At 51.4% G+C, this 23,202-nt stretch overlaps 1 protein-coding gene across 4 annotated transcripts in view; it reads left to right on the top strand.

Annotated features, from left to right (window-relative positions):
- The window catches only part of LOC102961648 (transmembrane protein 132B), a 326,995-nt gene extending 304,266 nt beyond the window's left edge, over nt 1-22,729 (top strand). For all 4 annotated transcript variants that reach the window (XM_042961913.1, XM_042961914.1, XM_042961916.1 and 1 more), the window contains 4 exons: nt 10,115-10,320; nt 13,910-14,180; nt 16,224-16,415; nt 17,343-22,729. In XM_042961913.1, the coding sequence (XP_042817847.1) occupies nt 10,115-10,320; nt 13,910-14,180; nt 16,224-16,415; nt 17,343-18,491 (1,818 nt within the window). In that variant the 3' untranslated portion in view covers nt 18,492-22,729. The remainder of the gene's footprint in view (nt 1-10,114; nt 10,321-13,909; nt 14,181-16,223; nt 16,416-17,342) is intronic.
- The last annotated feature ends 473 nt before the right edge of the window (nt 22,730-23,202 follow it).

The following is a 23,202-nucleotide window of genomic DNA, read 5'->3' as shown; positions in this document are numbered from 1 at the left end:
CACTTAAAAAAATGATGGAATAGGATGGCTCAGAGTGGAATAAATGGTATGGAGGGCATCGGAACAGAATAAAAAATTCCGAGTGACAGGTAGTGAGGGTAAGTACTTTTTCACGGAACTTTAGTTTCTGTCCCTTGTATATACATCTTGTGGATTGGTCATAACGTAAGATGTATTTTCTGTGGTGGCTTGGGATTCACAGCACTGTTTGAGACACACTGTCATCGAGTGCATCAATTAGTTACTCCTACGTAACAAACGGCCCCCGTATCTCAACCGCGGGCCACCATAAGCACTTCGTCATTGCTTGCGGGCCTCCAGGTCTGCTGGGGTTCAGCTCATCCAGGCCACAGACACCAAGAGAGCAAACCCAATCCTTTAACTATGTTTGGAGTGTTTCATTGTGGCATTTTTGCTAAAAATTCTACGGCACAAAGCGAGTCGTTTGCCCAAACCCAATGTTACGGAAGAAAGTATGTTTTGCCTCCGGGGGGCGGGGGGAACAGCAGAGTCGCATGGCAAAGGGAAGGGTGCTGTGCTGGGCACAGTCTTGAAATCTGCCACATGAGGCCACTGAGAATCTCAGATGCCACAGTATTTCATAAATTGTAAACTGCAGTCCGTTAGGTTTCGTCTTCCTAGCTACCCACCGGGGACCAGAAAGGTCATACCTGTGTTAAGAGAATTCCTCACTGATCCCCCCTTGGGCCCTGGAAAACTTCCCCCGATCCTTCCCTGTCCACTTGCTTGCAAACTATTCATTTGCACTTCTGTGTACGTAGATTTTCGTCCTGTCTCCTTGTAATGCCTGAAGTTCCAAAACCTCCCACAAAAGACCACCAGAGTCGTAAGTCAAAGCCAAGCGGCAAGGGTCGTTTATTGCAGGTTCGAACCTGGTCCTCTGCGCACTCGTCGCCGGTGACACGAGGCCACGATTAGGGTTGGTATAGCGTTTTTATAGACAGAGACAAATAGCACAGGGGAGGTTTTTACTTGTGGCGAGAGGAAGAAAGGGGGAAGGGGATAGGTGAGGAATGTGCTAAGCAAGCAGGTTTACAGAAGCGAGAAATGCCGGTTAGTTTGTATACAATCACTCATTCCATTACATATCAGACTACATTTAGGAAGTTTTACAGCCCATTCTACAGTGGGTTACAATCAGGAAAGGTCTCACAATGCTCATAGCAAACAGCAAGCAAAACAAACTTCTCAGCAATTGTATTTCTTATCAAACATCCATAATAAGCAGAAAAGAGATAAGGCGGGGCTGTCATTTGGATTCAAAGCTGTTCCTTTCATCCTATTTTGGTGGCTGGACTGAAGAACCTCCCTGACGAGGTCTGTTTTCCTCTCCGTCTTGTTACACAGCAGGTTACCGCTCAGGGGTGCTGGAGCGTTACAACACGGTATTCTATCAGCCGCTTGCATCTAGCGCTCACTCAGGAAGTGTTGATTCTGTGAGCTTCTCTTGAGCCGTGAGTTCCAGGTGGTCAGGCGATGAATTTCTCCTCTGCCCCAAATCCTGCCCTGAGCCTCCCCCGCCAGGTGCGGGTCTGTTCCGCTGCCTAGTGCCCATGTGTCTCCAGGGTCTCCTGCAAGGTTGGTGCCTGCACTCAGGTTCTGTCCACGCCTTACTTGACCTCCCCCCGCAGCACTGATAACCGGTCACAGCGTCTTCGAGCACCTCCGTCACTTACCTGCCAAGACACCTGCTCTCCTGTGCCTTCCCTTTGTAACAAACCGGCCCCATGTTTTCAGTGTCCCTTACTGTGTCCGTTCGTGACCTGGAAGTGTTGGCCCGCCCGAGGCTCACACACGGGGTATCCTTCCGTCCCCTGGCTCTGAACGTGGCATGTTGGTGCCGGCATAACCCAAATGTATTTCCTCAGACCGAATCTCTCATGAGCTGTACGCTCGGGTCTCCAACTTCTCACGTCACATCTTCATCCGAATGTCTAATAAGCATTTCAAATGTAACATTTTCAAACCCGAGCTCCGGACTCTTTCTCTCCGCCTCTCCCGCAGCCTCCCCTTGTCTCAGGGATGCCGGTGCCATTTTTTCCTGTGTTCTCAGGCCCAAGCCTGAGACACCTGTCTGTGTCTTGCCCACGTCACCCAGGGCTACCTGCACGGCACATCCCGCGTCGGACCACTTCTCACTGCCTCCCTCCCTCCCACCCTGATCCGAGCCACCCTCGTGTCGCTGTTGGAGCGGCTCAGTGGACCCTACACGGTACCCTGTCCTTCTGATGCTGCCGGAGGCTTCCTGTTCACACTGTCTGACCATGCCGTTCCTTTCCTCCAGACTCCTCACCTTCTCGTTATCCTCGCTTAGTGGGGTCACATCCAACCCCCTGGCTACCTTTCTGCCCTACTTGCCCTCTTTTCCTGGTCCCTGAATATGGCAAGAAAATCCCTGTCTCAGGGCCTTTGCACTTCCTGTTTCCTCTGCTTTCAGAGATGTGCATGTTCTCACGACTCCCTCCTTGCTGCGTGTATGTCTCTGCTCGAACGCCTGCCCGTTCCCACTGGACGGGCCCCTCCGTCACCACCGCCTGTGCTCCCACCTGCTCCAGCTTTCTTTCAACCCCCCCCCCCAGTGACCTGATGTGTATTCTCTATCCACATGCTGCGTGGCTGCTCTGTCTGTCAGACTTCTGCATCTTTAACAGCAGGGCCTGTGTGCCCCCAGCTCCGTCCCCAACACTGAGGACAATTCCCAGGTCTTAGATGATATTCCCGAAACACTTGTTTTGTTTTCTTAATGTTTATTTATTTATTTTTGAGAGAGAAAGAGGCAGGGAGACAGGGAGGCAGAGAATCCCAAGCAGGCTCCACACTGTCAGCGCAGAGCCCAGCGCGGGGCTCGAACTCACAAACTGTGAGATCATGACCTGAGCAGAAATCAAGAGTTGGACACTTAACCAATTGAGCCATCCAGGGCGCCCCCCCCCCACCCCGCCTCACAAAATATTTGTTACATGAGTGGATGACTTATTCTTATTTTACAGCTGAGGGATCTCAGGCAGAGAAGAGTTACGTTTTGTCAAAATACACTGTAGCCCTGAGCTCTTGTCTCTGAATCCTCTAAATGACAGAACGGTGAATGTCAGAGCTGGAAAGTTTAGTGTCCTCGGCTTCACAGGTGCGGAGTCTGGCCCCGGAGGACGGGGAGTGATGTTCAGATGTGAGGGGGGAAGGCTTTGATGGAGGACCTTGGTCTCAGGACCTCAGTCTGGCTCCCTCTCCCTGGACTTGAGGACTAATGATCAAGCTAGTCTGAACTAGTCCATACCTAATGCTTGGTGACACAGAGCACATCCGTGGTGCCTGGAGCCAGGGACAGTGGGCCAAAAAGAGGCACAAGGGGTCTTCTCTTCTGGGACCAGGGGAATGTTCCGTGTCCGAGCGTGGTGGTGGTTTCATGGGTGCGTGCACCACCACCCTCCTCCGAGTGTGCCTTGAAACAGACACGGAACATAAATTAGACCTCAGTAAGGTGGGCATGAAATCCCGGCGTGCGTATTTGGGTCTTGCTTTTTGGGGGCAGGACCGTGGGGTGGTAACAGTGCTGAAGAGCCCCTGATTCAGGGGGGTTGAGTGCAGACCCCTGCTCTGCCCTTCACCAGCTCTGATCCCTGGAGAAGCAGCCCCTCCTGGGCCTCAGTTTCCCCATCCATGCTACAGGGACAAAACACCTAACATATGTAGTCTTTGGAGGATTGAATGAGTATACTTCTACTTGTAAAGTTTTTGAAAAGCAACGCATGAGGGGCGCCTGGGTGGCTCAGTTGGTTAAGCGTCCAACTTTGGCTCAGGTCATGATCTCTCAGTTCATGGATTCGAGCCCCACGTCGGGTTCTGTGCTGACAGCTCAGAGCCTGGAGCCTGCTTCGGATTCTGTGTCTCCCTCTCTCTCTGCCCCTCCCCTGCTCATGCTCTCTCTCTGTCTCAAAAATAAATAAAAACATTAAATAATTAAAAAAAAAAACAACAACACATGTACCTAGTAAGCAGTCAGTACAGGATAGCTATTATTGCTTTTTGTATTTTTGGAAGTGTAAAAACTCAAGGCAAAATAAATGTTTTTTGAGTACCTATGGTTCCTCAGACAGTGCATTTTGCTAAACATGGTAATAAATACAAATGGCTTGATTCAGATGACAGTAGAATGTCAAAGCTTTTTTCTTAATTTCCTTTTGCCGATCCTAATGTGGGATTTCAGCCCTGTGTGTGTGTGTGTGTGTGTGTGTGTGTGAATTGTGAGAAACATACTATCTGCCTGTATGCTTTTTTCCTTTCTTGCACTTTGTTGGCATGGGGGAGGGGTCTCGAGGGAAACCTTATGCGCAATCCTTCTCCCCAGAAGGATCGACAGTGTGGCAAACTCACAGGGTGGCTGAAATACAGACTCAATTGTTTGTCAATAGGAAATGAAGTCGATGATCTATCTTATAGGATCCCCCAAGGAAACCTGTTTTCATCCGGAGAGCCTGTATTTTCCTCTCTTACTTGAAAGTAATGTAGCTGCAAAAGCGTAATTTGACAGTGAAATATTAACCTCTGAAGACAGTCTTCCCAATATGACATTTACAAGCCATCTCGCACATGCTCACAGAGGAACGCGGCCCAGGGTGTCTGCTTCCAATGTCCACCTTCCTGTCGCCAGCTCCTTACATTAGGATTCATGGCATTTGGTGTTCGATGTTCCTTTGGGGGCTCAGAGAACCCTGAAGGTATCACTTAGATGGGTGGTGGGAACCCGGCTGATCTTTATCTTGCCGTGTGCTCCTGTCCCCTCCTGACACAGACGCACACGGGTGGCATAACACAGAGATCTCAGGTGCTAGCCACAAGGCCATATTCATAGTGGGAATCCAAATTAATCGGATCTTTGACCTGCAACTTTCTCAGCTTTGCTCTTTGCTTCTTCTACTGGTCTGTCTCCTCTCACGATCTACTGAACGAACTTTTGTCTGAACGTTATTAACCTGATAACCTTGCCTTTGGTACCTCTTCCTCCTTCTTACCCAGACATGCTACTCCTGGGCCACAGGGATAACCGCACCCAGAGGAAACTATGGAGACACGTTGCCATTGAGTGTCTGTCTGCTGAACACCTCAGTTTGCTATGCGCTGTACTAGACCTAGAGACACAGCGGTTAAGAGGGGACAGGTCCAGGGGCTCCTGGGCGGCTCAGTCAGTTAAGTGTCCAACTTCGGCTCAGTTGATGATCTCACGGTTCATGAGTTCCAGCCCTGCCTTGGGCTCTGTGCTGACAGCTCGGAGCCTGGAGCCTGCTTCGGATTCTGTGCCTGCCTCTCTCTCTCTGCCCCTCCCCTGCTCTCTCTCTCTCTCTTTCAAAAAATAAATAAATAAACGTTTAAATGTTTAAAAAAAAAAGAAGAGGGACAGGTCCCCGTTCTCAAGCAGATCACCTCCAGGTGGGAAACAGAGAAGAACAAGAAAGTAAGCAGGAGCATTCCAACAGGGATCAGTGTCGGAAGGTAAATTGTCCCGCATTGCATAGCTAAGAGCTACCCAGTGCAGTCAGTACAGCGTAAGCCACAGGACATGAGCACTACGCGTGTTGTGGGTGATGCGCTGTAAATAATGCAGAAATATTGTAAATACAGTCTACATAGGAGCACACCCAGTAAATCAGAGAATAGGGTACTGGGGATGCAGAGTGACCAGGCGAGCAGGTGCCAAGTTTAAATTAGAAATGACTCAGGGGCCCCTGGGTGGCTCAGTCGGTTAAGCCTCTGACTTCGGCTCAGGTCATGATCTCACGGTTCATGGGTTCGAGCCCCGCGTGGGGCTCTGTGCTGACAGCTCGGAGCCTGGAGCCCGCTTCGGATTCTGCGTCTCCCTGTCTCTCTGCCCCTCCCCTGCCCTCACTCTGTCTGTCTGTCTCTCTTTTTAATTAAAAAAATTTTAAATAATAAAAAAGAAATGACTCCGACAATACCTTCTGTGGAGGGACATCTGGGCTATCCTGCAAAGTGCATGCTGCTTTCGGTGGCCAGTGACAAAAAAACCATGGACTGAACGGCTTTAACCCCAATAGATCACCTGTGCCAGCAGTCCCAGGGGTGGGGGTTCCAGGTGGGCTGGTCCAGTGGTCCGTCCAGCGCACGCAGGATGCGGTTCCTCCTGCCCTTCTGTGCTCGCCGTGTCAGCCTGCTCCTTGGCCAGCTCCCTCCCGGCTCTGAGGTCACCGCTGCAGTCCCCGTCGTCGTCATCTGCGGTGTGACAACATCCGGTAGGACAAGGAGGGCAGCTTCCTGCGCGTCGCAGAGCAAGGAGACCCTTCCGGGTGTCCCAGGCGGCTTCTCACACCTCATTGGCGGGAACCGTGTCACGTGGCCTCCCCTAAACCAGTCACTGGCAAGGACGGGGGTTGGCGTAACTGCCTCAGACGCGAGCGACCCGCAGGTCTCAGGCACGGGAGGATCGGGGATCGAGGAAGGGGATGGGGGCCGGGGGGGCCCCAGGGCGAGAGGGTAGGCCGGCTAGGAGGGAGCCTGTGCAGGGGGCGGGGTGTGTGCCGGGGAAGCCTGGGGGAGGCGCGTCCAGGAACTGTAATCGCGACTTTGCATTTTGTCCCGCGTGCCTCGGGAAGTCGCGGGAGAGGCCCGACGTGTGAGCGGGCGGAGGAAAGAGCCCTGGGCCAGGGTCGCATTGCTGCGCGCGCACCCTCGACGCCCTCGCACGTGACGCTCCCTTTTCTATCGAGGATTCGATGCAGGTGGGGTGAGGGTTGTGCTGCCTGGCTCGCATCAAGAGGGGAGAAGGCCGCAGGCGGAGAGGTCCGAGGCAAACACTGGGTGCCTACTAACCAGCCCTCGTTATTCGCGCAAGTCGTATCCTGGAAAAGTCCCCGCAAACACTGAATTAGCAAATGCGAACCTTCAGGGGGAGATACACACGCATACACACCTCCCGTAGGCTGTCGTCTTGAATCCTAGAAACAACTCATCCTGGGAGAGCCTCTTCGTTTTGCAAAAGAGAGGATGAGGTTGGGAAGCGTGCAGTGGCTTGCCTGAACCACCCCCACCCCCAACTAACCGGGAGCTAGCGCACGGATTGGAGCCCCGTGCACCTGCCCCCCCAGCCGGAGCCCTGCCCCCCTCCCGTGTCCAACCCCTGGTCGTCTGTGTGTGAGGGGCTGAGACAAGAGGACAGAGCATCGGCCGCTGGGAGCCTGTGCGTGGGGCAGGTGACTCAGAGCTCACGCCCCGCCAGCTTCCACACGTTGCCGGGACAGTGGTGGGAGCGGTAGGTACATTCGAGAACACGGAGTCCACAAATAATAAGGCTTATCCACAAACAAACGTCTTTCTTCGCGGTTTTGAAAGCTGGGGAGTCTGAGATCGGAGTGTGGGCGTTTGGGGAGAGCCTCCCCCACCCTGGTTTACAGACCGCTTCTCCTGGTGGTGTTCTCAGGTGAGGGAGCAGAGGAAGGAATTCAGCTTTCTGGGGTCTCTTCTTGTAAGGGCGCCGATCCCCTCACGGGGGCTCCACACTCATGACCCCACCGCCTTTCAAAGGCCCCATTTGCAGATAGCGCCATATTGGGGGTTAGGGGTTCAACATGGGAATTGGGGGGGCACCAACACGCAGTCCAGAAATCTGCTATGTCTTGTACACATTACGACGCACCTCACAGCCTAGCACTCAGCAGGACCGACCTCATCTGAGCTGTTTTAATTGAATTAATCAAGGACGGTGACACACACTTTCTTGTAAGGATAGGCACGTCCCAGGAGAAAGAAACCAAGTGCATTTCGAAGGCCTCTGACTTTGTTACATTCTTCATTTAAGTTCGTCCACTCAGGCCATCCCTCACTGCCTGAACGATGAGGCAGGTTGAAGTCTGCATGAGCCCCGAAGGGGTATATAGACTGTCACTGTGTCGACATTTCATTTCTTAGGCACAGAAAGGGCCTCGCGGTTTCCAAAACAGGTGCGTTCCTGATGGTGGGATGTGTTTGGTTTTTTTTTTTTTTTTAATGTTTTATTTTTATTTTTGAGACAGGGAGAGACAGAGCATGAGCGGGGGAGGGTCAGAGACAGAGGGAGACACAGAATCTGAAATGGGCTCCAGGCTCTGAGCTGTCAGCACAGAGCCCAGCGCGGGGCTCGAACTCACAGACAGCGAAATCATGACCTGAGCCGAAGTCGGACGCTTAACTGACTGAGCCACCCAGGCGCCCCTTGAGGTGATTTACAGGGGGCATGAGGGTGGGTGGAAAGCCAGAGCCAAGGGGAACCTGAATTTTCCACAAATGCGGGAGAGTTGAGGTCTATTCTGTAGGAGGTAGGACCGGGAAGGTTCTAGAATCAGTGCCGTCCACCTGAGCCAGCGGTTTCTCTGAAATGGGGCTCCTACCCCTTTCTGAGTGTCTGAGGGAAGGGCAGCCGGGCCCGGCATCGTGTCAGCGTCACGGGATCTTGAAGTAAGAACGAGTTTTAACCTTCTATTTCTGCTCTCATCGAAAGTCTCGCTCTCTTCGAAATCCTGGGCACAATCCTGCCGATTTACGTTCCTCGGGCATGCCCCTGGAGACAGCTGATTTGCTCCCGTCATCCTTTTTCTTCTCCCTTGTCCCTGGAGGGCACAGACTTCAGGCTGCCCAGTCCTCACAGGAGCCAGCTTGACACGGCCACCCTGCAGCACCCCGCTCACTGCTTTGAGGACCAGGGTTACCCAGTCAGTGTCACTGGGATTTCAGCCCATGTCTCTGCTAGTGGCCGTGGTCAGATCTACTTAAAGATGGCTGAAGGGGCGCCCGGGTGGCTCGGTCGGTCAAGCGTCCGACTTCGGCTCAGGTCATGATCTCACGGCCCGTGAGTTCGAGCCCCGCATCGGGCTCTGTGCTGACGGCTCAGAGCCTGGAGCCTGCTTCGGGTTCTGTGTCTCCTCTCTCTCTGCCCCTCCCCTGCTCACGCTCTGTCTCTCTTTCTCCCAAAAATACGATAAAACATTAAAAAACAACAACAACAAGGAGGTTTGCTCTTGGAGTTTGGAAGTTGGCACTTCTGACCTTGCTCGGGACACGAGCGTCTGGGGCTCGGAAGGGAGGCCTGGGCTGTGGGTACCGACTCAGGTGAGGAAGACGAGGTCAGAAGTAAGTCCTCGTTTGTGGCTCGCAAAACACACTGCCCGGTGGCACTCAGGTCCGCCAGCGGCTCAGACTGACGCGGGACCCCGAAAGCAGCGTGTGGCCCGAGCCAGTTGGACCACATCCCTGGCCTCAGCCCCTTCACCTGTAGAATGAGACTGTGGACCCCTCGCTGTTGCGATTCTGTGGTGAATTCTTGGTTTCGGTGTCCCCTGCACCTGGAGGTGACCCTTGCCCCCTCCACGGCCTCCCCACCTACAAGCCTCAGTGACATTTTCCGGAAGGTCCAGGAGAGACGTCATCAACATTTTACTTGTTTATCCGGAAGGGGTGGAGTGAGATAGAGGCTTAAATCGTCCGATACGTAACCTGCTAACACGTGCACGTTAAGAGGGTGCCCCCCCCCCCCGCCGCCAGGTGCCGAGTCAAAAAACCACAGCAAAATGCTACACCCTCACTTCCAGTCTGCAAAAGTGCAGTTTAATGGGGGCACAAATAATTATATCCCCGTTTCGGGAGTATTTCCTACAAGGATTTTAACGCAGTGCCAAGCTTTCTTGGTTTGTATGGCTTGAATAAAGTCGTTTTTCTAAAGCGACATATGGCTACCTTTCATGCATCTTCAAACATGGTGAAGTGAAATATGTTGCACCTGGGGTTTGATTAGTGGTGGTTTGAGTACATAAAGAAGGTGAGGTAGAGGGGAAAAACAACCCACAAAAGAAGCAACAAAGGTTATAGAACTCCATTAAATTATGTTTATGGTCTTACTTGTCAGTATTTCGTAACGCAAAATGGTTTTCCTGGAGTCTGTTTATCAGTATTTGTCGCCAATTAGTGCCTACAAATTACCTTTTGTTGGAATTACCAACAGATGAGACGCTATTGTCTCGGCGACTAATAAATCAGAGTCTGCGAACTTTCTCTGCCTCCTTGCCGCCGGTGTTTTCCCGGATGCAGCTCGAGACTCTCACTTCTCCCAAAGGTCTCCAACCACTGTGACTCCATTTTCGTGAACGGGAAGGAGGTGAGGAGCAAAGTGTACACGACCGTGAACTTCACCCACCAGCACTTCACGTCTCAGCTGGAAGTGACCGTGTGGGCGCCCAGGCTCCCCCTGCAGATTGAGATCTCGGACACGGAGCTGAGCCAGATCAAGGGATGGAGGGTCCCCGTGGCCTCCAACAGAAGGTGAGCAGCCGAGGGAGGGCCGGGTCCTGGCGCCCGGATCCCCGGGGAGATGCGCCCGCAGGGGGTCACGGCGGTCTCGGACTGGGGCTCAGCGGGGTCTGACTTTGGGCACGTACTAGCCTTCGACGTGAGGAGGGCCTCACGGAGACACGGGTCGTGTCCAGCTCGTGGCACAGTTGCTGGGACTCAGTATAATGTTGCTCTGCACGCAAAGCACAGAACACGGGGTGTAGGCGTTTCTTTCTATTCCCCGCTGCCCCATCGTTCCTTCCTGTGCTGCTCGTTTTCAGTTCCCTGCTTATAAATGTCGACCTCCATCTGCGGAGCCTGGCGCAGGGGTTACGTTGTGGGCCCTGGCATGAAGCTGCTGAAGTTTTCACCCTTGCGAGCTTTCCCACTTAGAGCTGTGTGACCTTGGGCCAGTTGATGAACCTCTCTGTTCCTCAGTTTCTTCATGTATAAATTGGAGGTGACGATATCACTGAAGAGAGTTGTCCCAAAGACAAAATGACGAAGTGTAGTACCCAGGCTTCTAAAGACGACCCCTCTGTAACATTCCCACCTCCTGGCTGTTCACTCAAACCCCAACCTGGAACGTCTACGAAGGGATTTTACAGATGGAATTAAAGTGCTGAATCCATTGACCTTGAGATGTGGGGAGTGTCCAGGTGGCCCTGGAAAGCAGAGGTTTCTCTAGCGGGAAGGTGGTACCGTTCAGTGTGTGACCTTTTCGAATGGACTTGTTTTTATCCAGCAGAAGTCCCTTGAGATCCACCCCAGTTGTTGGCGGTATCGAGCATTCCTGTAGTTGTATTGTTGAGGGGTGATCCGTGGGGGGTATCATCTTAGTGTACTGAATCGTCCACAGGAGGCCACGCATGCTGTCACCAGGCGGCGGCTCTCATGGATGGAGCCGCCATGACCCTCCTGTGCAAGCTTGTGTGTGAGCATAAGTTTTCTGGGGAAGGTGCCCAAGGGTGTAACTGTTGGGTCACGTGATAAGGGCGTAGTTAATTTTAAAAGAAACTGCCGAACTATTTTCCAGAGGATGTACCATTTCACTCTCCCAGCAGCCACATGTATGTCAGCTAGTTACTCCATTCACACCCTTACCGGCACTTTAAGACAGTACATACTGCATGGTCCCATGTAGAATGATCTAGAAAGTGGAAAACAGACTGGAGGTCACCGTGGATTAGGGACTGCATAGACTATCAAGGGGTAGCCCAGGGCATCCCCGTGGGGACGGACTAGTTCTGTCTTTCGGTCGTGGCTGTGGTTCCGTGAATCCTCTGGTGATAAAAGTGCATAGAACCACACACGCGCACGTGCACTGGTTAAACTGTGAAAACCTGAATGAGCCCTGTAGTTTGTCCCAATGTCCGTTTCCTGGTCTTGGGATTATACTGGGATCATGCAAGATGTTAGCAGAGCAAAGAGCATACGAGAGAGAACTCCCTGTACGTGATTTTTTAACTTACAGTGAATTTCTAATTAATGAAAAATTTAACCTTTTTCAAGTTATTTTTTAGAGAGAGAGAGAGAGAGAGAGAGAGAGAGAATCCCAAGCAGGCTCCGTGCTGTCAGTGCAGAGCCCAACTCAGGGCTGGAATTCACACACCATGAGATATGACGTCACCCAAAATTAAGAGTCTGCCGCTCAACCAACTGAGCCACCCAGGTGCCCCAAAATTTAAACTTAAAAAAAAACTAGAATGCTATCTGTCCCAAAATGACAGAATGGTTTGATTAATACAGTATTTCTAATTCTTCATTTATTCACTCACCACTTTTATGATATTGCCCCTTTTGAATGCCACCTATAATGTATACTTAATATTGTTCTTTTTTTCGCTTTTATTCACTTACTTAAGGGAAATTTTACATAACTATCAAAAATGGCCAACTGGTAGAAATTAATGCGGAGAAAAGAAAACGTCGGTGTTACATTCTGTATAGATACTGCTGTTTGTATGAGTTGGTCTTTTTTTTTTTTAATTTATTTCTTTCTCTTGAGAAAGAGAGAACAGGGAAGGAACAGAGCGACAGGGAGAGAGAGAGTCCCAAGAGGGCTCCCCACTGTCAGCACAGAGCCTGATGTGGGGCTCCATCTCGCAAACCATGAGGTCGTGACCTGAGCGGAAACCAAGGGTCGGACGCTTCACCAGCTGAACCACCGGGTGCCCCTGGCTGAGCTGGTCTTTCATGAGCCGACCAGCAAGTGTCACATAAGCGTCAGGGACAGCCCAGCACCCCAGAGGCCTTCATTCCCCATGATCAAATCGGAAGCACTGAAAAGTAGAATGGGAATAACTTTGCGCAATGTCATTGCGTGTTTTTGGTGATATGTCCCTTTGCCACTAAAGCCATCTCACTTACCAGCACAGATATTTACTCCTCGCTTTGGGAGACCACAACATGCTTCTTTATGGATGCTGGTTACACACCATTCCTTTCCAAATGGTCCCCAGACCTTTCAGGGAGGCAGGCGGGTACATTTTAAAGAAGGTGGGTTTCCGAAGTCAAACGGAACTCTGTAAATTTGCTGATCGCCAGCTGTCCAGGCCGTGTGTTAACCACTCCGAGCCTCGGCGGCTTCGTGTAGAAATAGGAACCTCTTTCATGGCTGTTTTGAAGATGCAGGGAGGTCACTATAAGGAGGAAGAGGGCACCGAGGGGCACAGCAGCCCCTCTAGGGGCGTGGACCCCGCCCCTAGATGGCTAGCCCTGTTAGCTCTATGATCCCGTGAGTGGGTAGACCCAGACCCAGTGCATAGTAGGGCTGACTCGATGTGTCTGAATTACAGCCACTGGCTCCCCTGCCACCCCTGTCTGCCCACGGTCGTAGACCCTTCCCCAAGCAAGGTGCTCTCGCAAAGGCACACAGGACCGGTTCCTCTCGAGGGGAAGGTCCTGGAATAGCAGAGTCAGCGAGGGAGGACTTTTCCCTGGGGCCGTGCACAGGCGGGGCGGCAGTTGAGGTCCTCTGAGCCAGGGCGCCTGAGATTCCCGCAGGAACCCCTCAGCAGCTCTGTGACCGGGTGCCACGGGTGGGCCAGGGGGTGAGAAAGGGCACTCTGGCCTCCCTGTCCAGGGCCAGCCGGGAGACAGTGCTGAGCCATCCTCAGGGGCCGTCCCCCCCCCCCCCGCTCACACCTGACCGCACCCCTGGAGGGAGCAGGGGGGCAGCCAATCTCGCTGCCTGGGCCTGTGTGGGACTCGCGTGAGGGGCGAGAACTGGGCCCAGCAGCTCTTCTGACCCGGGACCTCACGGTTCCCGCAGCGGGGACAGTTTCAAACCACAGAGTTCCAGAACGCAGGGCGGGGACTCAACCTCTGCCTGTTTGGGGGCGGCATGTCCCGCGGTGCTGGGCGCGTGAAGGCAGGGGCGGCGCTCGCCTTCCGTGCTCCAAGCAGGTGCACAGGGACCACCGAAAAGGAACAGACGGGGGACGAACCAACGGTGCGCGGGCCCGGCGGGTGGCAAGACCACGCCACGTGTTCTGACGCTTCCAGAGAAGCTGGAAGGCGAGGTGTGCGAAGCTCCTCCACGGCCGCGGCGTTGATCCTGGTTGGTCTGTGTCCCCAGGCCCACCCGGGAGAGCGAGGACGAGGAGGACGAGGAGAAGAAGGGGCGAGGCTGTTCCCTGCAGTACCAGCATGCCACGGTGCGTGTCCTCACCCAGTTTGTGGCCGAGGCGCCCGACTTGAGTCAGCTGAGCTACATGCTGGGCCCCGACTGGCAGTTTGACATCACCGACCTGGTGACGGATTTCTTGAAGGTGGAGGAGCCAAGGGTCGCGCGGCTGCAGGGCGGCAGGACCCTGGTGGGCCGGGAGCCGGGGATCACCACCGTGCAGGTACGGGCCACCCCCTCCTTGCCAGGGCCCCGGCCCCAGCCCCGGCCCCAGTCTGCACTGACGAGCGTCCAGGTAGATGCCGCCGTGCAGGTGTGTGTGTGCGCGTGTGCGTGTGCGCGCGCGCACGCACAAGAGAATCATGACCGGCTGTAGAACATTCACCAGTTTTCATAATCTAACTTAAATTAATTTTTGCGTTTCAGGGAGAGTTGAGGGGAAGAAAAAAATCCCTAATTTCTTTTACCGCCAAAGCTAAATGAAACGCACGGTGGAAGCCACCTTTCCCCCAGTACGATAACTTACCCTTCATATACCGCTAATTAGAAGACGGTCAAACCCGAGAAAACTAGTTTTATTTTCCTAACCTTGAGGGTTAACCACTTAGCTATATGTTACACTTTGAACAGTGGACAGAAATTTAAAAGAAAGTTTTTTTAATGTTTATTTTTGAGAGAGAGAGAGAGACACCAGACAGACAGACAGACAGAGCATGAGTGGGGGAGAGGCAGAGAGAGGGAGACACAGAATCCAAATCGGGCTCCAGGCTCCGAGCCGTCAGCACAGAGCCCGACGCGGGGCTCGAACCCACGAACTGTGAGATCACGAGCTGAGCCGAAGTCGGACGCTCAACCGACTGAGCCACCCAGGCGCCCCGTGGACAGTAAATTCTTCAATAACATGTTTGCACTAAAAAGAATTTAAAAATCCACAGTGAAGTGCTCTGTATTTTACTAGAGGAAGAGTAAAACTATTTTCCCGGTCAGTTTGAATGGCATAATTATGCAGAGATGCTGCAGCACGTTTTCTAGCAAAAATTTAAAGTGTTACCACTCGTAGTTAATTAAGTCATATTTTAGGTGGTGCCACAGCCAATGTTGACGAAACTGGATGAAACGTGCAATATTTTGTGTTATTCTCCCGTGGCTCTCTAGCACGTTATCACAGAACGAGCGGCCAAAGGCACGCCTCATTTATGAACTCAGTTCTGTAGGTCGGGAGTCGACGAGAGCTGGGCTGGGTTCTCTGCTGAGGCTGTCACAAGGCTGCGGTGAAGGTGATGGCCAGGCTGGGCTTCTCTGGGGCCTTTGGGAAGGATTTGCTTCCCAGCTCATTCAGCTTGTTAGCAGAATGCAGTCCCTCACGGGTGTGGGACTGAGGAGTCTGTTTCCTCGCGGACTGTTAACAGGGGCCACTCACTGCTCCCAGAGGGGCCACCCACGTCATGTCTCATGTGGCCCCTCCATCAGCAGTAACAGCTGGGTCAAATCCTTCTCACACTTTGGATCTCTGTGATGTTCATTACAACCCCCCCCCCCCGATAATCCAGGATGAGCTCCCTGTTTGAAGGTGCACCTGCCGTAGAAACGCCAACATAATCATGAGAGTGATTTCTCATCACATTCCCAGGTTTGAGAATTTAGTGAGGACGTCTTCGGGGCGGCGGGGAGGGGGGCAGCTCTGGAAATTCTGCCTGCTGGATATTCCTGTCCATTCGTTAAGCACCACTGGTTGCAAACTAGATGGTAAATTAGAAGGAGTGACTTCTCAGTACGGTAACAATCCCTCCTCCACTTTGCTTACGTGGTCTCTCCAGGGGTGGCACAGTGGCCCGCGCCACGATCACTGTTGTCCCATAGTGCACAGCTAAGTGCCCACTGGAAGGATGTGAGCAGGAGAAGATGGCCCATTCCGCCATTTTCACATCTAAATGTCAGTTGTTGGGAAACCGTTGCTCTTTGAGTGCCTGGTCCCAAGGTGGGCAACTTTTAGCTCTTGTCTCTATGTGAAATTGAGCTCTTCTCAGAAAATACACTGTGGTTGTCATGGCAGGAGTCAGAGGCAAGGAAATGGACCGACGTGATGTTTGTCAAACTCCTCCAGTTGGCGAGTGTCACTGGACCATAGCATAACCCTTCCCTACAGAGTCCCCCAAGCGCACTCACTTGGCAGACAACTGAGGGAACACGCTGATGGAAAAGGTCAGTTAGGAGTTTAAAACCATTGAGTGGAGCACACACTGGAGCTTGGTCGCTTCCTTTGAAGGTCCTCTCCCCGCTCTCTGACTCCATCCTGGCCGAGAAGACGGTGATCGTCCTGGATGACCGCGTCACCATCGCCGACCTGGGCGTGCAGCTGGTGGCTGGCTTGTCTCTTGCCCTGAAGCCTCACAGAGCGGACAAGAGAGCCATCGTCTCGATGGTGGCTGCCCAGGACGTTCTCCGAGCCCCGCAGCAGGTGGGATCCCAGAGTCCTTTTGTCCCCGGTCGTTTGAGACCACTTCCCCCCTCCCCCGCGCATCTGCAGAGGGCATCAGTTGAAGCTAGGATGGGTGGTCCGTGAAGCTCCTTCCTGCTTCTTATCCAGATGGCCCTGCCTTTTTTCGAGAAAAATACCAGCGACTTAGATACGTTTTCCTCATACATGGTCTTATACATCAACCATGCGTCCATACTCCACTTGCTCTGCAGCAGCCTTATCTGTGCTTGGCACACTCTGCTGTCCCATGACCATAGGATCACAGGCTTTTCCATTTGCCAAAGCAGGTGGTTTTGGTACTTGGAAATTCCACGTCAGCTGCTTGAACAAGCGCGGCTGATGGGCCCCAAATCGCTACCGTTTACAGTCATTGCCAACTCTGAAGCTCTCCTCCATCTTTAAACTCATAACGAGTGTTTATAAAGACACCAGGGTGCTGTGCCTTCCCGGTGAGCTCCTTCCCATAAGGCATCTTTCCCCAGGCTCCTTACCCAGTGCGTGTTTTGCTTCATCAGCACTGGCTTCCTAATAAAGAATGTTCACAGCGATATTATCTGGAGCAGTAGCCTGATTAGTTGCACCTGATCTTGATTCAGATAAATTGCCTGATCTTTCAAAATGTTTTTTAGAAAGGTCAAAGTCAACTTCTGTTGTGCGGCATGCAATAAATTCATATGCACCTTAATGCATTCATTAAAGTATATTATTTGCTTCGCATATCAGTGGAGCAGTAGTATGTTATTGATGTCAGTTCAAGGCATGCCAGGAACGGCTCAAGATTTAAACCATAGAAGTTTATTTTTCTCCATCTGTATATTTAAATGATATTATATAGGAAGTCGTATTTATGTTTGCAATGTGAAGGAACCTGATTATAACATAATGCTTTGGTTTCATTTTTCTTAGGAAGCAATAGTCAGTTCTTGGATTTTGTTCAGTGATGGTTCGGTGACACCCTTAGACATTTATGATCCCAAGGATTTTTCAGTTACTGTGTCATCATTGGATGAAATGGTGGTGTCTGTCCAGGCAAACCTTCAGTCCAAGTGGCCGGTTGTGGTTGCACAGGGTGAAGGGCAAGGTCCCTTGATTAAATTAGAGATGATGATTAGCGAACCCTGTCAGAAGACCAAGAGGAAGAGTGTTCTTGCCGTGGGTAAAGGAAACGTCAAGGTCAAATTTGAACCAAATGTTGATGAGCACCTAGGAGGCACCAACGATATCGAGGGCATCGGTCGGGAATACAAAGACCACTTCAGTAATTCCATACAGCGTGAAGGAAACCAGGAGAGAGCGGTTCAGGAGTGGTTCCAACATGGCGCCTCTGTCGGCCACGAGGAACGTAGCAACAAAAGCACAACCCCACAGTACCCCCTGGAAGGAAAGGATAAGAAGTTGCTCAAGAGTGGTGGTCCAGACTCCTTCACAAGCTTCCCCACTCAAGGGAAGTTACCGGAACCCAATAATCCCAGTGACCTTACAGTGACCTCAAGGGGGTTAACTGACTTGGAGATCGGCATGTACGCTCTGCTCTGTGTCTTCTGCTTGGCCATTTTGGTCTTCTTAATCAACTGTGTGGCATTTGCTTGGAAATACAGACACAAAAGGTTCGCTGTGAGCGAACAAGGCAACATCCCCCATTCCCATGACTGGGTCTGGCTTGGGAATGAAGTAGAACTTCTGGAAAACCCCGTGGACATCACCCTCCCGTCGGAGGAGTGCACAACCATGATAGACAGGGGGCTGCAGTTCGAGGAGAGGAACTTCCTTCTCAACGGCGGCTCCCAGAAGACTTTCCATAGTCAACTACTCAGACCCTCTGACTATGTCTATGACAAAGACATTAAAAGTGAGCCTATAAACCCATCGGGCCCAAAGAGGAAGAGAGTCAAGTTTACTTCCTACACCACCATCCTCCCGGAGGACGGTGGCCCATACACCAACTCCATCCTGTTTGACAGTGAGGATAACATCAAGTGGGTCTGTCAGGACACCGGGCTGGGGGGCCCCCGGGACCTTAGAGACTATATGGAAAGGCTGCAAGACCAGATGTGAACTCCTTTCTTACGTTTGTATTCACCTTTATGCCTTCTGTTTTTTGAACGGTGGAGCAGTGAGTTTGTTCAGCAATAGGGGGTGATTTAACAAAGGTTAACTTGTGGAGGTCTGGGAGGGATCCCTTTCTGAGCAGGTGTCAGAGGCCCGGAGAGCTACAGCAGCTGGGTGATAAGCCGGGAAATGTCTCTAAAGCGGCCACACATAGATCCTGGAGAAGTTCTAAGACAACAGTAGTATCTGCAGCCTGATACTAGCTCAGTTCAAATACAATAAACCTGACCCCACAGACGTTGTTAGTCATCTCGCGACAAACGGCCGTGTGGATTTAGAAAAGGCTTGGGTGTTGATTTTTCTATTCCTAGAACTTTTAAAGCACAGTGGACACTCCTTGCCCTTGGCCCGAGATTGGACGTACGCGAAAGATGCCGAATGTAGCCGCCCTTATTTGTTATGAGCGCTGCTCGTTATTTTTATATACATTTGCACCTGCACCTGGTTTCCTTTGGCCTCTGGAATTCTTTTTGAAACATGAAGAAAAGCAGTTGTGGTCTTCTCTCTGAGATGTTTGATTTACACATGAGTTTGAGTCGCTGACGTTTGCCGCGTCCGTGCAGGACGTCAGGTGTCCTCCGGTTTTCCACACTCCTTACCTGATAAGGGGCCGTATCTGAGAAACTTATCCTCACAATGTCCTTCCTTCTCTTTGTTGTGAAGCTTCCTTGTATCAGGACTGGGGACATGGGGTTTTACACAAAATATTAATATACTGTGAGGGAGGGCCATCTCTTTACAGTTTTCTATATGAAGCTTAAAAACTTTGGTGAACACTTGTCAACCACATTTATTTTTTATCTTCTGCCTGTGGAAGATTCACGGGGAATCCCTGGAGTGCATTTCTGAGGGCTTTAGAAAAGACCCCGAAATAGTTTGTCTTTATACTGGTGCTTTCTGGTCAACGCAATGTGTTATCCAAATGGAAATCAAAATCTTAAACTAATATACACAGAAAGGAAATTGCATGGGAAATGCATTCAGATTAAACTTCCGTTTTACTGGAACAACCACCACAACAATTTGAAAGTAGAGTGATGTCTCCACTTAGCAATATGTAGAAATCCTTCCATACAATGACCCCCAACCCTTACCCCCCCCAAAACCCATCAGTCGCGACTCTGGCAGAGATAAAACCTATACAGGGTGTGCTCTGATGGAGAAAAGCAATGGGTTTGCCCCCAAACAACATAAAATAAATGGCCGTTCAAGAGTTTAAGCAGTTATGCTGAAAAAACCATAGCTATTGGAAAGTCAAAGTGGCAATAGGAAAAAAAAAGCATGGCCCCTGCATAAGTTTTAAATACAAAAATATTTTTCAAGGAATTGCATGAACGGTTTCAGGCAAAGCAAGAATTTCAGGTTAGATTAGAATTTCTCATACTCACAAGAACATTCTACTGAGATGGGATAGAGGTGAAGACGGACAGTGCACTAGGCCACCAATTCCGAGCTTTCTGTTGCCACTTACGTCCCTAGGAAATAGAAATTTAAAGTCCAGGGCAGCAAAGGCGCGGGGAAGCGGTTTCTTGACTCCTCACGGCTGCTGAGCAAGCTGTTAGAATGAGAGGCGTTCGGTTGTTGTTGGGAAGTGTTCCGTGCGTGGGGGCAGGACAGCCCAGCCTCCTCTGACCTGTGTCTCCCGCCCACAGCACTGCGGTGGGTTTGTAAACCGCGCATACGTTACCAGGGACGTGGACCTGATATTGAGAGGCCAGTGTTCAGTTGATCTTGTGTTTAAGTTGGGGGTTGAGGAGTGAAGCTGGTAAAGTTGCAAAAAAATCTTTCAACTCGGTGGGTGAACGAAGCCAGGAGACCCAGGCGTTAGCTTCAGAGGGAGTTTGCAAAGAGATGGCTGACGTCTGGCAGGAAGGGCACCTCAGGGAGCCCGGGGAGACTGTCACCAGGGGTTCGAGGCAGGGGAGGTGGCTCAGAGCTAGCTGGGGAGGCCGAAAGGAAGTTCACACGCTAATGCAGCATAGCTGTCTAAATGAGCCCCACTCCTTCTGTAAGACGTTCTCAATTTTCTCTCCCTTTGGATCTTCAGCAAAATCCCAAAAATAATGGGGATTTCATGTCTGAAACGGAGGACACTCAGCTGGTATAGGGAGCCTCCCGCACATTCTCACACAGCAGGCTGCCCCCCACTGGTGCAGTGAGGCTCTGGCAGGGGGGTGATCTGGAAAGGAAGGAGGACGTTACCATTGCCATGATTAGCGTTACTGACAAGCTTGCAAATCAGAGCATTCCCTGGGGTCTGAGCGTTTGATGTGGGCAGAGCGCAAACTCGGGGGCCCTAGAACGTAGAACGTGTCAGAGGTTCTCAGGAGTCGGGAGCTGTCCGCGGTCCTGAAGATGCCTCCCGTGGCTGATCCAGGCTCTGCACAGTCTCCTTTGTCCGTTTCCGCTCAAATTCAGTTCAACGTGAAAGTCGAATGGAAGGTCACGGAGGAGGGGTCCCTCTTACCACACAGCACACGCTCACACGCACGCACACATACATACGTACATGAGTGTGTTGGTAGTGAAGAGCCAGAGAGAACGGTATGTAGCAGGAACCAGCACGGTCCGCGGTCCCCCGATTTGCCACGGGCATCATTCCGCTATCCAGGATTTCAATGAAGTTCTTTTTGTTCTAAATATCTCCCGCTGACCAGCAGCCGTGGATTATACCTGCCTGATTTCCAATAGATCATTTAAAATGAATAGGAACTATGCCTCTACATATCTAAACTTAGATGGGGAACAGACCTAAATCATGAAACCTTGGAATACAGTTCCCTGGGGACCTGCATGTGCCTGGATTTTCCAGGTTTTTATAGCTGACATATCCAACTGATCGGTGTGAGTAGTAACCTGAAAAGAACAGCATTGATAAAGTCCCTTCCTCTCCCCAAGAAGCGAATGCTTAGACCTCCCTCCGACCCCCGAGGCGGACGCCAGCAAGCCTTGGGACACAGGCTGGGAACTTCGCGGGTCACAGGGAGGGCGGCCCAGGCACCCTCGAGGACCGGGCCACCTAGAACGGGGGAGGGTGAGGCCAGTGTTCCCAGCGGCCAGATGTGCTGCTCTCCACGCCACACCCAGGGATTGAGGAGCGGCTGCCGCAAGACAGAAGCGCGGTGTGAGCACACACGGGTTGCATCGGAGGGAAAGCCAGAAGACACGTCAAGTTTCCCCGAAGGGCGCCACCCAGCAAACCTCGGGACACTCTGCACGTGCCAGCAGAGGACTGACTGACTTCCTGTTTTGTGTTGCACCCTGGCCAGGGTAAGCTCCCAGACTTAAACTCCAGGCAGAGCGTTTCTGTGTATGAACGTTAATGCAGGGAAAACACGGATTAATTTCTGTACCATTGCCACATCCGTAGACAGGTACCTTGTACTTCGCTGATTTTTAAGTTTTAGGAAGTCTGCCTTTGTGCATTTTGTTGTTTGCACCCTCTTCTCCCCCTTTTAGAAAGGCATCTTCCCATGGTGGGGTGTTGGGACCAGCCAAGGCTCTGTCAGAGAACTAAGCAGTCCCCCTTCAACGACCACACAGAGTGGTTGCACCTGCTTCCTCCATATCACCAGGACCATTGTGTTTTCTACTCGAATCATCTCACAAATGGCTTCAATCCTTCATGCTCGTCTCTGTAAATGACACGACGGATGGTTTATAAACTCAGTAGCCGTCTCCTCCGTCAACAGTATACATGTGTGATGTACCGAGTATCACCTGTTATGTGAAGGAAGGGACGGGATGGGTGGTTGAAAGGCTATGCTAAGATACAGAAAGCAGATATTTTTGTATGTAACAGAGGCAGTTCCCTGGGGCGCTGAGAAGTGCGCAGGAATAAATACATTTTATAATAAAAGCATGCAATGCTGTAGCTTTTAAATGTACAGACATCCCCGCTCAAAAATATCCAAACCGATGGTGGGGAAAACACCGGGCCTAACCTCCTGCGGGGCGCTGGTTAGGACCGCTGCCTGGAGAGGACATGGCTCACGGTGGCATCACGGATGGAATCTGCCAGAAGATCTTGATCTCACTCTTCATTACTTCTGGATTTTTTTTCCTCTTTTTTTTTTTTCCTGAAAATACTTCAGATAAAAGTGACTACATTTTCCAGCATAAAGGTATATTCTAACCACAGGGTAACTCCTCATTTTTAACGTGAAAATAAACGCTTAAACATTCTTCGGTTGTTTCCTTATTTTATGCACATATTCCCTCTTCAATTTCAGCCTCTGTACGAATTCACTCTTCTTCTATATATTTTTTCTTCTTAGCCAGAGATTTTTAATACAATTGATACAGCAATAAATGGAAACCAAAAGAAAATGTTTCTTAAAAGTTGCAAACAGCTTTTACCTCTGGAAAGCTTCTCATTTGTTTTCCCAGCTGGGGGACACTTATTCCGGGATGTCTTAGAAGGTGGGCTTGTGGCGCTCACGTCCCTGTCGAGGGCCACACCATCTTGGAGTCGGTGCTGACGTGCAGGACGCAGTGGCCCCTGACCTCAGTCTCCCTTCTGGTCTTCCCTTGTCAATGGCTCCCTTGTGTGTATGTGTTCGGGGCTGGGTGCTGAGGGTCCAGAACGGGCAGAGCTCTAGAGACATAAGAAAAACACAAGACTGTCAGGCTCCTGCTTGGGAGGTTGACGTAAGCA

This window comes from Panthera tigris, chromosome D3, assembly GCF_018350195.1.
Source record: "Panthera tigris isolate Pti1 chromosome D3, P.tigris_Pti1_mat1.1, whole genome shotgun sequence".
NCBI classification, from domain to species: domain Eukaryota; kingdom Metazoa; phylum Chordata; class Mammalia; order Carnivora; family Felidae; genus Panthera; species Panthera tigris.
The sequence above is the reverse complement of the archived record's forward strand: the minus strand, read 5'-3'. Positions and strand labels throughout refer to the sequence as shown.